A 14,772-nucleotide genomic window follows, 5' to 3' on the forward strand; every position below is an offset into this window, starting at 1 on the left:
GGCTATAGAGCACAGGTGTCAAACTCCAGTCCTCGAGGGCCGCTGTCCTGCAGTTTTTAGATGTGCCACAGGTACAAAACACTGGAATGAAATGGCTTAATTACCTCCTCCTTGTGTAGATCAGTTCTCCAGAGTCTTGCTAATGACCTAATTATTCTATTCAGGTGTGGTGCAGCAGAGGCACATCTAAAAGTTGAAGGACAGCGGCCCTTGAGGACTGGAGTTTGACACCCCTGCTATAGAGAGTCAAAACTGCTAAAATGCATTAAGTAAATCTTTAGATGATTTAACTAAAACTAGAAATATGTACGTTAAAATCTAATTATTAAAATCACGTTAATTCGTCACATTGTATGGATCATATTAAATAGAATACTTGTTACTGCTCAGAATTAAATCAGTAAATGAAGAAATTATCTATTAAAACTTGTATTGATCCTGTATGAAATTCTAAGGAAAAAAAAGTAAAAATCCACCAGTTCACTGTGAAATATTTGAATTGTCTATGGCTTATCATATTGAGCATTGACTGATTAGTCTTCAAACTAGCCCCATTGACACTATCTTTAGTAGAAATACATAATTCCACAAATTAATGATAAAAATGTACTTAAAAATGTATCTGATTAAAAATGGAAATAGATTAAGAAGTTAAACTATTAAATATATCAATTGATAAAAATACATAAATTTGATTAAGGTACTACTAGCAATGACAACAACAACAACTCTAATAATAATAACAAGGAAACAAAATATAATTTAAAAATTATGTTCCATTAAGGCTCAAAAGGGGCAACATCAAAGAAATATGTCAGTAGATAAAAATAAAGACAGTTTCAATAAAACTAAAAAAATAATACATTCAAATAAAATAATACATATATAAAAAAATCTTATTTCTTAAATCTAAACAAAATGATCAAATGCATAATTAAACAACTAAATATGGAAATCATAAATATAAGGAAAGAAAGAGAGAAAGAAAGAAATAAAAAACGAAATAAAGAAGGAAAGAGGACTACAACGCCCAGAATTCAGCTTTAACGGCAAGCCAAGGGGCTCTAACTTATCCCAGCTTCGCTCTTCGCGCACGTTGGCCGACGTCGGTGTTTCCCTGTCTGCACGTTACCCACTGTAGAGCGGCGCTTTGCATAAGGGAGTTGCTTGCTTTCGTCTTAACGGTGTGACAGACGCTACCTGAAGTCATGGCTGAGCAGGTGGCTGCCATGTGTGATCAGCTTATAAAAGCCGTGATGGTGATAATGGACGCAGAAACCAGCCAGATTTACCGTCTGGAGGCCCTGAAGGTAGCACTGTTACCGATTGCTAGCTAGTTAGCTTACCTTGTCATTTATTGTGACGATCGGGAGATTATAATGATGTGACTGTAAACTATAAATAAACTGCTTCTATTGTTCAGTAGTGTCTTTGTAACAGTTACTTGGAAACGTCTTTTCAGTCGTCCCGAATTAGATGTTAAAAAGTTAAAATGTTGGGGAAGCTAGCCTAGTATGAATAAATGAATAGTTGACTCATGTTCACTCATTCACACGAATAACAAATTAGACCTTGGAACAAGGAAACGAAAACTTAATTTAATCAAATCAACTCTCCACATTTTGTCCACAGGTCATCTATTTATTAAACGGCCCGGGATTCTTTTATTCGCTTAGAGCAAGCTGTTGAATTTATGCCTAGCACGTGTGCCTGGCTGCAAGTTCATTCAAGTGTAATTTCAAGTGCACTTTAACATTTAGTTGGTATAAATTCGCTGTAAAGTAATCAGTTATTCCTCTCAACAGTTTTGTGAAGAATTTAAAGAGACGAGCACCCTTTGTGTCCCATGTGGCCTACACCTAGCAGACAAAAGTCAGCCGGCTGTAGTGAGACACTTTGGCTTACAAATACTGGAGCAGGTCATCAAGTAAGTCTATTACGTGATACTTTAAATCCTAATATGATAAAAAGCAGTATGGTGTGATAACACATTTTGTTCTCCCAGGTTTCGATGGAACAACATGCAGCAGCAAGAAAAGGTCCAACTGAAAGAGTGTGCCATGCAGCTGCTAACAACTGTAGGTGTGACAGTAAAAGGATAGTGAAATAACCATCTCACTTAGATCAGATAAACACCACCGAACTTGTGTTTGACAGCTACCACTGTGTTTCATTAGGGCACCCATTCTATCCTGGAGGAAGAGAGCCACGTCAAAGATGCCCTATCTCGGATTGTGGTGGAAATGATTAAAAGAGAATGGCCTCAACATTGGCCAGACATGCTGAAAGAGATGGAGTCTCTCTCTAGCCAAGGGGTGAGTGGCATAAACAATGCAGTAAGTGTAACATGCTTCCTTATCCAGTGTCATTTTAGTTTGAATAGGGTTACGTAATGGTTTGCAAGCAAATATTTTTCAGTGGATGATTAGTGATACTCACCCTGCTTCACTACCCAAACATGAGCTCACTTTATTTGTTTGGCAAATAAAGTGAGCTCAACAATTTTCACTGAAGTTATGGCCATGTCTAAACCACACATTTTACTTTATTCACCAATACCTAGTAGGCCGTAACTGAAGTGAAAAGAAAGAATCCTACTTTCTTTTTTTTTGTTACAGATAAAAATCTGAAAAGTGTAAAAGTGTAGCATGCATTTGTATTTATTAATTTTTAATCTGACACCATCATAAAGACTGCTGTTCTGAGAAGACTTCAGAGCTTTGGTAGAGGACATTAGTGAACAAACAGTATCATAAAGACAATGGAACACAGCAGATGGGTCACGAATGAATTTTAAAGCAGGGTTGTGTTATAAAACAATATAGCAGCTAATATACCAGCTTTAAACATGTCACAGAGTACTGCTTCATTTCCATCACCTGAGAATGCAACAAGTGCGGCACAATTGCAAGCATATCCAGACATGAGAATCTGCTATGAGCTAAGAGGTCAGTTATCACAAATCTGGCCCATATAATATAGGAAAAACTCCACTGTTGAAAGAAAGCTGTACAAAACATCCTGTTATGCATAAATTTGCTCTCACTTTGCGGCTGTGCACTACTTTGTTTTAGTCTATCTTATAAAATTCAATTAAAATACATTGATGTTTGTGGTTATGACTGTGTTCATCTTTTTAATTTCTGTTCATGAAGTTTCTAGAGTTCTTAAAGTAAAATTTATGATAAATAACCGCCTTTTTTTTCATTTTTTAGAAAATTAATCATTTCTTTATGCTAAATGAAGTAAAATGGATGTTTTTGGTAGGAGGCACAGACCGAGCTGGTCATGCTGATCCTCTTGAGGCTGGCAGAGGACGTGATCACCTTCCAGACGTTACCCTCACAGCGGCGTAGAGACATCCAACAGACACTCACCCAGAACATGGACAACATCTTCAGTTTTTTGTTGGCCATTCTGCATATCAATGTTGAGGACTACCGCAAATCGGTTAGTAAAACCTTAACTAGATTGTTTTAGGTCTCCAAAAAGTAGCAGTCTTAGCAGTTTTGTTTTGTTTTTCCAGAAGGAGGAACCAGGCCTTGTACTGAAGGTATTTACAAAAACCCTCATTTTACGCATTACAATTTGGTTGTAATTTCACACCTCGCAATGTACTCATTTGTCTATTTTAACATTTTACCTGCACACAGGCCAAAGCTCACTGTCGAGTGGCTGTGGCCACGCTGAATACGCTCGCAGGCTACATAGATTGGGTGACACTGGTGCACATCACTTCCAGGAACTGTCAGCTGCTGGAGATGCTGTGTCTGTTGCTGAGTGAACCCGAGCTGCAGCTGGAGGCTTCAGAGTGCCTGCTTATTGCTTTAAGCCGGAAGGTGAGTTGCGGGAAAACTGCATGAAGATTCGTCCGTTTTATTAATCATCCTTTATAGTTTTCTGTATGTTTAAATTTTATGGTTTGATCAGAGATCATCAGTGTTTTTATAGTAATTCTGGCCAACAGCCTTACAGTGTTTGATAATGATTTAAGATCATTATTACTCAGAAAGACATTTAGTTTTTCCTGATTTCATTTCTGAAACCAGCTGGTTCTACATAATAAATTTAAGGTTTGAAAAAAAAAATATATTGCTTAATTATTCACAGGCCAACATTTGTTTAGCCATGGTCTATTAATATTAAATAATTTGAGTAATGGTTGCAGTTAGCTAACTTGTAAATGATGAACAAAAGCATTAGCCCTGACAGATTCTCTGAAATCTAATAACAGAACATCCAAGTGGAGGAATGTCCTATTTATTTTAAAGAAGTTATTACTTTAGGAGTGAGAAATTTTTCAGACTTTATAACATCTATTCAGGATTTTCCAACACAGATATGTCTGCAAACAATTAATGCCTAATTAGAGATGGAGAACAACAATAAGTTTATCAGGCTGCTAAAATAAAAACATTCAGTCAGTAATATTTCATTCCTTTTTATTACTTGTCCGTACAGCTTCTGGTACAATTAGAGGAAAACGTCACAGTGCACCTTTTTAAAAGGAATATTAGACACTAATAATGTTGGTAATATGTGGGACCTTTTTGTTATGTCATCAAATAATGACTTAACAAATCCAGTGCTATGCACTGGATTGACAAACCGGTGAAAGAGATGGAAGTAGCGGAGAAGCTTTGCATGCTTTGGTTTTATTAAGCAATCACTAATTATGAGCGCTTTATTGAACTACACTAACATTATTCTCAGTTTAGCAGAATGTCAGATAGATCTGTACTTTTAGTTAGTCTGGATTAAGCTTCCACAATAAAAGCTGAGCAGTCAACCAGGAAGCTCCAGCTCTTTCCTTTGCCTTCTGAGTTTGCCCATTCTCTTTTGGCTGTGAAGCCCCAGGTCCAAAAACACTTCACTGGAAGATTTTGCTGTATTTTCCTACAGCCAGTTATAGTGTAAGAAAAACATGAAGAAGAACACTTCAGACACAGCTGGTAAATAAAAACACAAGATGCTAAATTTCTCTAGATGATTAGAAACCCACTTTCTCCAGACTTTTATGCGAGCCAATGTTAAAGCGAATGTTGTAGTTCAGACTTATGACCTGTTAGATGTTTTGCAGCTTGAGTACTTGGTCTTATCTGTTTAGGTTGATGCTGTGTTAAGCACCATTATTGTTTCATACTTAACTCCTGACCTGTTTTATTACTGACAGAACACAGCGCACAACTGGAGTTGGTCTTCTAATTAGGATAGAGGGTTTTTCATAGGAAATTATTTAAAGGACCAGATTTAATTTGTTCTGTGTTGCTAAACTCTTACTCTTGTTCAATAAACTGAAAAGATATTTGTATCATAACAGGTTAATAAATGGAACATATTTATAGTTCGTATGGTGTTCTCCTGCAGGGCAAACTGGAGGAGAGGAAACCCTTCATGCTGCTGTTTAATGATGTGGCCATTCAGTACATCCTGTCTGCAGCCCAGTGAGTGAACCTGCTGCTCCGTTCTACTGATTATTCTGAAGGCGTCGTTTTATAATATATACTTAATATTCTGTATCTGTGTCCAGATCCGCAGATGGTTTAGCGATATGTCCAAATTCCTCCAAACCACAGTGAGTTCTGTCACATGTCTATCCTTGTAAAAAAAAATGAATTGGATGTTTTTATTTACTCTTAACATCAAGCTACTGTGTGCTTCATGGTGCTTGTTGTGTTTTCAGAGAAGTGGAGGTGGTGGAGCGGCGCTACGTTTTCCTGAAGCGGCTCTGTCAGGTCCTATGCGCTCTAGGATTCCAGCTCTGCTCGTTAATGGTGAGTTTTTCCCAGTGTGGTTCACACTTGTACGAGCGTGTTCTCTCTGTTTAACGTGCGCTTTGATCACAATGGACTCTGAAATGATGTCCCCCCACAGGGTTCATGTTCAGAGGTTGAAGTTCCTGCAAATCTCAGCAAGTACACCGAAGCCTTATTAGCCTTTACTACACATTCCAGTCAGGTTAGTTACTGCTAATTATCGGCGGGCTAATACTTGAATGTTGCTTCAATTTTCTTTAAAACTTTGTGCTTGAGCTGTACTTATTAGCTGATGTGTGTTTTTTCCCTCTCCTTTTATATTCTGCAGTTTTTAAAATCTTGCACTGTGTCAACATGGGCCAGTTTGTTCAGACACGAGACTCTATCAAAAGTCCCTGTAGTCGTGGAGATGGCCCTCAAATACCTCAAAGTATCGACAACCAACCTTGTTAGGGTGAGAGTCTCCTTTCTTACATGATCATTCACAGGGTTGATGGAGAAAACAAACCGCACAGTGGTTGTATTGTGAGATATGTGTTAAAGTTGAAAGGACGACAATACTTTTTCACAGCATGATATAAAGTTTTATTTGTCTTCTTCCAGACTGGGTTTCCTTCTAGACAAGACAGCCCTAGTTGTGTGTACTCACGAATGGACTTCGACAGCGACGAGGACTTCAACTCTTTCTTTTCCAGTAGGTTTTATCAGCTCATTCTCTTATAGGCTCCTTGGTTTCATTGTTGGTTTTTATGGTGTTTATTCCTTTGATTTGTCTTAAAGCTTATCGGTCGCAGCACGGGGACGTTTTGAGGACACTAAGTCGTATCGTTCCGGTAGAAGCTTTCCACACCGCAGCAGAATGGCTTCGGTTCCAGGTCGCCAGTCCAGTTGATCCTGGAGAAACGACATGTAAGGGTTTGACTGTTTCCTTTTTGCTCAGAAAAACTTTGACTCTATAGCACCACAGCTAATGCAACATGTTGTTTTTATACTTGTAGCCTTCATAAAGTCTCCTTTGAAGTCAAATTACAAATCAGTGTCCTTATTTTCTTTCCACTAGTAGCTAACTCTTCTACTCTGAAAACTTGCTTTTCTCTCCAGCGAAGACTGCAGAGGGTCTGTGTTCCTTGATGTCTCCATCCGTCCTTCAGTGGGATGCGCTGACTGTCTTCATGGAGTGTGTGATGCATCAGATCTTCAAAAGCTTGGATGAGGAGGTGACTAAATGTTTATCACAGTACAGAAAAAAAAAGACTTGGTAGTATCAAAAGGGCAAATGTGATGTATTCTCACCTTTCTTCTTCGACATGCGCAGAAGTTGCCGATAGATCAGAGCATGGAGCTCCTGCAGGGCGTGCTGAACTACGAAACCAGAGAACCGCTCATCCTGTCCTGTGTGCTGAGCAACATTTCTGCCCTCTTTCCCTTCGTCACCCACAGGCCACAGTTCGTGCCACAGGTCCTCTACAAGGTTCGATTGAAAATTGGTCTATTGGATCCAAAAATGAGAAGAAGAAACTTTGTGTCCCTTTGAACATTTTGATTTCCATTAAAGGATTTTTTCAGTATCTTACATATAAACATCTCTATATTTGTACCTTCATCTACACTTGCAGCTAATTTTGCAATTCTCAAGCCACGTCTCTTTGTTCTTACTGATTACCTCTTGCTGTCTGTGTTTTGGCTCCACAGCTATTCAAAGCCGTCACGTTTCACATTGATTTGGAAAACAAGGTAAGTTGTTTTCTCTAGCAGAGTAATTTTTCACAATCTCTCTTATCTGAATTGTAAATAAAACATTCCAACCCTTGTTTTCAGGTACCCCGGAGTCGAGCTGTGAAGAATGTTCGGAGACACGCGTGCTCGGCTATCATCAAAATTTGCCGGGATTACCCACAGTTTATCCTGGTAATTTATGTTTTTATCCCAGTTTTAAAGAAAATCAACCTGAGTCACCTTTTTAACTTGTGCAGTTACCTTTTTTTTTTCTTTTTCCGCAGCCTTGCTTTGACATGTTTTACAACCACATGAAAGAGTTGTTTGCAAATGAAGCCTTGCTGACTTTCTTGGAGAAATGCTCCCAGATGGAAGCTCTGGTGCTCATCAGTAACCAGTTTAAAGACTTTGAAAAGCAAAAGGCTTTTCTAGATGAACTAACGGCCCCAATAATCACTCAGTGGACCTCTGAGGAGATGACAAGGTTGCTGTGACTTTTTTTTTTAATGTAAAATTCTGCATGATTTTATTTTATTTTTTTTAGACTTATTGAAACATGTTTGACTTTGACGTTTGTTTCAGCGTACTTTGGGATCCTGTCAAGTTCCTGTCGTTTGTTGGTGCGGATGAAGTGATCACAGAGCAAAGAGAAGAGAGAGATACAGCTGGACCTAACAGGGGTCAAGTAAGTGGAGTAAAAAAAAAAAATACAGCTCTGCCTAATGTCGTTTATGCCTAGAAGGATGGTTGTTTTGTTTTTGATTCTTATTGATCACTTGCTTGTGTTTCCTCCCAGTTGAGCTTCTGTTTGTATGCGATGCTTGCGGTGGTGAAGCGTGCGCGATGGCCTGCAGACCTGGAAGAAGCGAGAGCCGGTGGATTCGTGGTGGGCTGCACTCCTGCTGGAGCCCCCATCTACAGAAACCCTTGTGCAGCTCAGTTTCTGGCCTTCCTGCCCAACCTGCTGGCTCTAATAAGGTGTGCATGCCAATGTGTAAATAACTTTAACAGCACTGTGGATTTTTGATTAACCAGCTATGTTGGACGAATGGAGTTTATGATATTCTTAAGTTTTCTCACTTACAAAATTTATATTAAAAAGAAGAAAAATATTTTGGAAATTACTTGACCAATGTGTGATTGTCAATAACATATGTCAATAATGTCCTCATAATACATTTTATTGTAAAGCTTGTTTATTTAATTTTTTCGCAGGACTCAGAACAGCTTGTTCATGCCAGAGAATGTAGCTCGTCTTAGTGAGACTTTCTGCAGAGCTTATGATGTGATGGATGGAGATAAACTCGTAATTCTTGGTAAGAAGAGCAGCCTCCATGTGTTAATTGTTTTTGTATGCCCTCAGTGAAGACTCATTTAAAAATATTAAGCTTCCTGAATGAATGTTTTCAGGTCTCCCACAGCCTCCTCTGGATATTTATGATGCTCCAGTGCATAAAAGCCTCTTGGATCGCATGCAGGGATTCTTTAACTCGTTATTTGAAAACTGGTATGGTTTGTTATATAAACTGTTACACAGTTTTATATTTTGTCTTGATGCCATCTCATCCTGATGCATTCTACCTCCTGTCTCCCTGCAGCTTCCATATCCTGGGTAATGCAGGTCCGGCTCTGCTGCAGGACTTCTACACCGTGGAGAGTCTGGCTGAAGGAATCATTGGCTCTGCCTTTACTTCCCTCGACCACGTGCCTGACCACAGACTCCGCTCAATGATTCATATCCTTCGTCATTTGTTAAATTTGTCAGGATGTGCCTTGTTTTATTTATACAAAAAACAAAGCTCTTATTTTGCGTGAACACTGATTTGCCTTGACTCGAGTATACGGTTGTTTTTGAAGCAGCTAGTGATCTCGTGTCCTCCAGAGTATCATGACAGTCTGCTGCGCCCTCTGCTGGGGCCTTTGTTCACCTACATGCTGCAGGTCAGAACCCTGATTTTTTTGTCTAATTTGGCATAAAATTTAGCTTTAAATATTATCACAGCAAAGTGTCCTGATGATGCTTCTGCTTTATACCGCAGAGACTAAACATAAAGTGGCAGGTCATCAACCAGAGGACGTCTGTCAAGTAAGTTGTTGTAAAATGAGAAGATGGCAGCCGTTATTCACACTGTTGCAGCAGATGTTTGTTTAAATTAGGAGCAGCGGGTTATTTTCTGAAACTTGTAAATATGGTAGAAATTAATTTCAGCAAAGTCCTCATTTAGGCTCTAAATATGTAGGATTGGTGTTTTAATTTTCAAATTGACCTCTCTGTGTTCTCAGTGACGAGGATGAGGAGGAGCAGGTGGTCTACGAGGACTGCGCTGTGACTCAGGAGATGTTGGAGGAGCAGCTGGTTCGCCTGCTCACCAGGGAGGTTCTGGATCTGCTCAGTAAGTCCCACAAATTGTTGCTTTTGCTTGTGTTTTACATAAAGAAAAATCATTATTTTCTTTTTTTGTTTAAAATGCACAATCATGAATATAAGGATCACTTCTATAGAGTTCTTTTTACATGAAGTGATGACAGAAACTTCTTTGCAACATTCTTGGCACATTTTAAGTCACGCGTCACAAACCAGGTGGTGTTTTATTTCCGGTTGAGTCGCGTCTAATGTCGTGTGATGCTGCGGACTTGATGCTGTGCAGATGTTTTGATCGGTCAGAAGACAGCAGAGTATATCAGTTAGCTGGTTTCCTAACTGGAAGATTAGAATTGCCTGATCAGCGTTTTCTCCAACCAAGTGAAATGCGAGTTCTGATGGCTTCATAACACCCGTCTTCTTTCCTCTCTCTTTTAGATGTAAGCTGTATTTCCAGAAAAGTGCCCGAACAAGCAGCAAATAAAGAGGAAATCGATGGTAAGAGTGGAGTTATACTTTTCTTATCTCGAGTGAGAAAAAAAATGTGATTGTTTTGCTAAAAATGTGCTCTCGCAGAGGAAGATGTGGTGATGGAGTTGGTGCAGGTAGCGTCTTCCCCTCAACCCACTGAAGAGCTGAGTGAGCTTGGAAAATGCTTGATGAAACACGAGGTCAGTTTCAGATTAAAAAAAATATAAACCATGTTCACATTTAAATAGTGCGCCTAAACTTAATGTTTTGCTTTTTTTTCTCTTTCTCTTTCCCAGAATGTGTATATGTCATTGTTGACCCTCTCGTTCACCTCACTGTCCTGGAAGGATACCACAAACTGCCACCGAACGGCGTCCATGGTCTGCTGGAACCTCCTGCGGCAGGTAGCGTCCAGACTGCAGCAGCCTTTTTTTTTTTTTTTCTTCTTTTTAGGGTTTTATTGTAATATATTTTGTCTTCAACTGAAACTACTTGTTACAGCTCATGGTCCACGTGTTAAAAAATGTCATTTTCAAAAATCATATTCTGCATTTTCAATACACAAAAGTCCAAAAACTAAGTAGTCTTTAAACAACTTAAGGAAAAGCCAAGACTATACAGAGCTTCAGTCTATTTTGGCACAAAGCATTTATGTGGCATAGATGTGTTTTTTTGTTGTTTTTTTTTAAATGACTGCATTATTCAGTTGCAATGTTCTTGTTTGTCAATAGGAGCAGTTTTGGATGCATTTATGTTTCTGTTACTTTTACTTAGCTTTTTAAAAAGTAAAGTGCAGCCATTCTTCACACCAGAGTTAAGGACTGGGGCCTTTAACTCCAGTCCTTGATGCTGTCCTGCAACTGTGTTGTTTGTCCAATACACATGACAGGGCTATGTTACCTCTCCACCCTGTAATCTAGTTAGTACACAGTAATGCAGTAACAACTGGTAAAACAGAGGAGAATAATAAAAAAGAGAGTTTAGAGTCTGTGTACCTTCCATATAAATATGAGAGGTTTCTGCACCTCCAAAATCAGTCTGTCTTGTTTTCGGAGAAGTAAACACCACAGGGTTTTTCATCAGTTTATCAGCACAATGGGATGAAGTTGACGCTACTTTTTGAATATGCTATTCAGCCCAATAAATTTAAGCTAGCACTGCAATTCTCTACATGCAGTCAGAAGCAATCATCAGAAAATTTGCAATCTGTTATATGGTGATCTCTCTGAGCTAATCTTAAAGAGAATCTCAAGCCTGAGGGTTTGCTTTATGTTTATTCCTTCATAAATTGCACTGTGATTATTGTACAATTATATATATAAAAGTATTATATATATATAAAATTATATATATAAAGAAACTACCCCCTCCCGCCCCCCCAAAAAAAGGTGCTAACTACAATATGACTTCATGGGAGATAAATGTTTCATTTGAGTTGCAGCCTGAACAACGTGCAGTTTGCCTAAGCTAAAAAGCCTTTGCACAATTTGGAGGTGTGCGTACTACTCTCCAGTTGGGGGCCATATATGTTGGGACTCCAGCAAAAACTGATTTTTATATACAGGAGGCTTGACTGAGACACTGCATTATATTTATTTGAGTGAAATTCAAAGGTTGTTCTTTGGTGATTAAAAGAAATCCTGTTGGATGCAGCCAGAGCAGTGATATGGGGTGAAGCCCATAGCAACAGTGCCAAAACTATTATATTAAATTAAGCTGCAGGACTTCCTGTTTGATCTGATAATAACTCCTTGTTGGTGTACATGAGCCACACCTCATGCATAACTGTTGCTTCAACCAGACTCCTCTTGATGACACCCAGGACCCAGATATCCTCCCAAATCAATGATCTCATTTTTACGTTTTCTAAATGTAGTTAATTTTTTGGCAGTTGCCATCTTTGACGTGATATGCATAAAAATGGCCTTAATCATCTGTGACCGTTTCCACCCAGGTTGTAGCAGGTAACCTCCTCACTGAAGCGGTCACATGGTTCTACACCAGCGTTCTCAGAGCTCTGCAGGTTCACGGACAACATGAAGCCTGCAACACTCCCCTCTGTAACCTAGCAATGCTCATCTACGAAAACCTGGTGAGCCTAATGTCAATACTCTTCTTTGTACAGTTTTGGCTTAATTACTGCTCTGAATATGTTGCCCCTTTTTTGGTCTGTGTACTCCACTTGATGATCAACCGATTGCTAAATTATCTGTCAGTTATTTCAATAATCAATTAATCTGATCCATCATTTCAGTCCTACTGTTATCTGAGCATTTTCTAAATGTTTCCTTGCTGAGAAGGTCTCTCTCTCTGTTGTCTATCCATCTGCATTAGCGGCCTCGCTACATTGAGCTGCGGGCAGTGATGACCCAAATTCCAAACATCAGCATTGAAGCTCTGGACCTCTACGATCAAAGGCTGGTGGATCCCAATGCCCAGAAGGTTGGAGAGAAGAAAAGGAGAGACCAGTTCAAGAAGCTCCTTGCAGGAACTATCGGGGTAATGCCACATTTAAGCACTAGAGAGCAGCGCTTCACTTTTCAATCTTGAGTGTAAATTCCTCTCCAACGTGATTAGAGGCCCAACCCCACAGTGGAGATCAGCAGTGTGATTTTGACTGTACTTTAAATCTTCTGTTCTCAGCAGCAGAAAATGTTCCCCTAGCTCAATGGTGCCGAACAATCTAATGAAAATGTTCTTGTTTTAACTTTTTTTCTCCCCCACAGAAAGCTCTCTGCCAGCAGTTCAGGAAGGAGGTCCACATCCGCAACCTTCCATCACTCTTCAAGAAGCCGAAGCCAGACAAGGATATAGTGGAGACTGAACAACTGGGCCTTGCAGCTCTCTTCAGTTCGGAGAATGACGTGCTGTAGGGGGAAAGGACCTCTTACTGGCTGGAAACTTTTGTTGTGTGTTCAAACATCTCCACAACACTCAGCTGTAGCAGTGTGGAGCTGCCCAACATATCTGTCAACTTGCTTTTTAGTGGATCATCTCAGCAGGACTCGCACCAACACACAATTTTCTTTTTGCGACGGCAAACTATTTAACTTTGAAAAACAAATTAAACAGAAGTCCATATTGTCTGTTGGATTTTTCAGAGCCCAGTAACTATTTATTTTTTAAACAAGCCACAAATCTGACTTCACTCTTCTCTCTGTATTGCCACTTCTGGTTCTTTTATCATTTTAACAAGTTAAAGCTACACAAACACTAAGAAGAGCTCCATTATGAGCTCAGCTGCAGCTTTTGTATTCAGGAAAAGTATTTAAAATCTTTCAATCCTCCAATAAGCAAAATCTGAAGTAGTTTGCTTCAGAGGGAGGTTTTTAAAGGCACACAGGGAGGAACAGATCTGTTTTATGTGGTTTGCACAGAGCTGGGTGTGTTTGGTGTTAAAAACTAAGTATGTGAGCTTAGAGTTGGCAGATATGTTGTGGGGATTTATTCAATAAGGTTTTATTGATGAAACTGAGGGGGGGAAAATGGTGCATGGTTCCGGTGACGGATGTTTCCTGTGACTGGATGAGCTTTAACACGGTTTCTGATTCTGAAGGAATTTATCAGTGGTACCTTAGGTTGAACGTTTCTTTGATGGGAAGAAGAAACTTTTAAGAAACTGCTACAGTGTTGTTGTTTTTTTGTTAATGGTAAAAATAGACTTGCATATAGGAAGAAGAAGCTGTTCAACACACATTACCAGACAGCTAAGCTAACTTTGGTTATTCTAAACAACTTGAGCGATCCAAAATTTATTTTTATTTGCTTGAAATATGCAGCACACATACTCCACAGATATCATAGGTGCCAAAACACTGACTGTAGACTTCTAAGCAGACACTTCGGTCCACAGGCTGCATATGATGTAAAAACTATTTAAGGATCAGCAAACGTGTAGCTTATTCCAAGTACACATACCTATATTTTCATTACCTGATTCATTTATTTTTTTGTTTTTACTTGATAATTTTTATGTTCTGATTTTATGAACTGGCGCTATATTCCTTTGTTGTTTAAAGGATTGTTTTTAACACAATTTCTTGGGTCGCTGTTTGTTGCCGTTTTAGCGGATCATAATTCCCTTGTTTTCTCTTTTTTTACTTTTTTTTTTTTTTACTCTTTTAAATATTCAGACCAAAATATATGGCAGCTGTTTTAGCTTGAACCTCTTAAATACACATTGACTGGTCTACATATCAAATACTGTTTGACTGAAAAAATTCTCTCCCAGAAATGATATGATTTACAGCTTTATATATATATATATATATATATATATATATATATATATATATATATATATATAGTCTTTTTTGGGAATGTCTGTTCAACACTAAGATTTTCTGTACAAAGACAAACATGGGGATTTTGAAAATGTTATGTGGTTTATATTTTTGCTATAGATTGGACGTGTTTGTTATTAGAAATGTTTTGTTTCTTTTCATTTAGAGCACAGTAACACGTAGA

At 38.8% G+C, this 14,772-nt stretch overlaps 1 protein-coding gene across 1 annotated transcript; it reads left to right on the forward strand.

Moving 5' to 3' along the window:
* Positions 1 to 1,091: 1,091 nt before the first annotated feature.
* Positions 1,092 to 14,121, forward strand: xpo5 (exportin 5). Its single transcript, XM_032553937.1, has 33 exons — positions 1,092 to 1,310; positions 1,806 to 1,927; positions 2,006 to 2,078; positions 2,178 to 2,315; positions 3,268 to 3,450; positions 3,527 to 3,553; positions 3,654 to 3,839; positions 5,368 to 5,444; positions 5,531 to 5,575; positions 5,684 to 5,774; positions 5,875 to 5,958; positions 6,085 to 6,210; positions 6,360 to 6,450; positions 6,537 to 6,665; positions 6,858 to 6,973; positions 7,072 to 7,227; positions 7,449 to 7,490; positions 7,575 to 7,664; positions 7,757 to 7,956; positions 8,055 to 8,157; positions 8,269 to 8,450; positions 8,688 to 8,788; positions 8,883 to 8,979; positions 9,071 to 9,207; positions 9,316 to 9,413; positions 9,512 to 9,558; positions 9,756 to 9,865; positions 10,273 to 10,332; positions 10,411 to 10,505; positions 10,602 to 10,709; positions 12,260 to 12,397; positions 12,640 to 12,804; positions 13,032 to 14,121. Exons 1-33 carry the CDS (start codon positions 1,209 to 1,211, stop codon positions 13,176 to 13,178), a joined length of 3,666 nt encoding a protein of 1,221 aa, XP_032409828.1. The 5' UTR covers positions 1,092 to 1,208; the 3' UTR covers positions 13,179 to 14,121.
* Positions 14,122 to 14,772: the final 651 nt, after the last annotated feature.

This window comes from Xiphophorus hellerii, chromosome 22 (genome assembly GCF_003331165.1).
Source record: "Xiphophorus hellerii strain 12219 chromosome 22, Xiphophorus_hellerii-4.1, whole genome shotgun sequence".
NCBI classification, from domain to species: domain Eukaryota; kingdom Metazoa; phylum Chordata; class Actinopteri; order Cyprinodontiformes; family Poeciliidae; genus Xiphophorus; species Xiphophorus hellerii.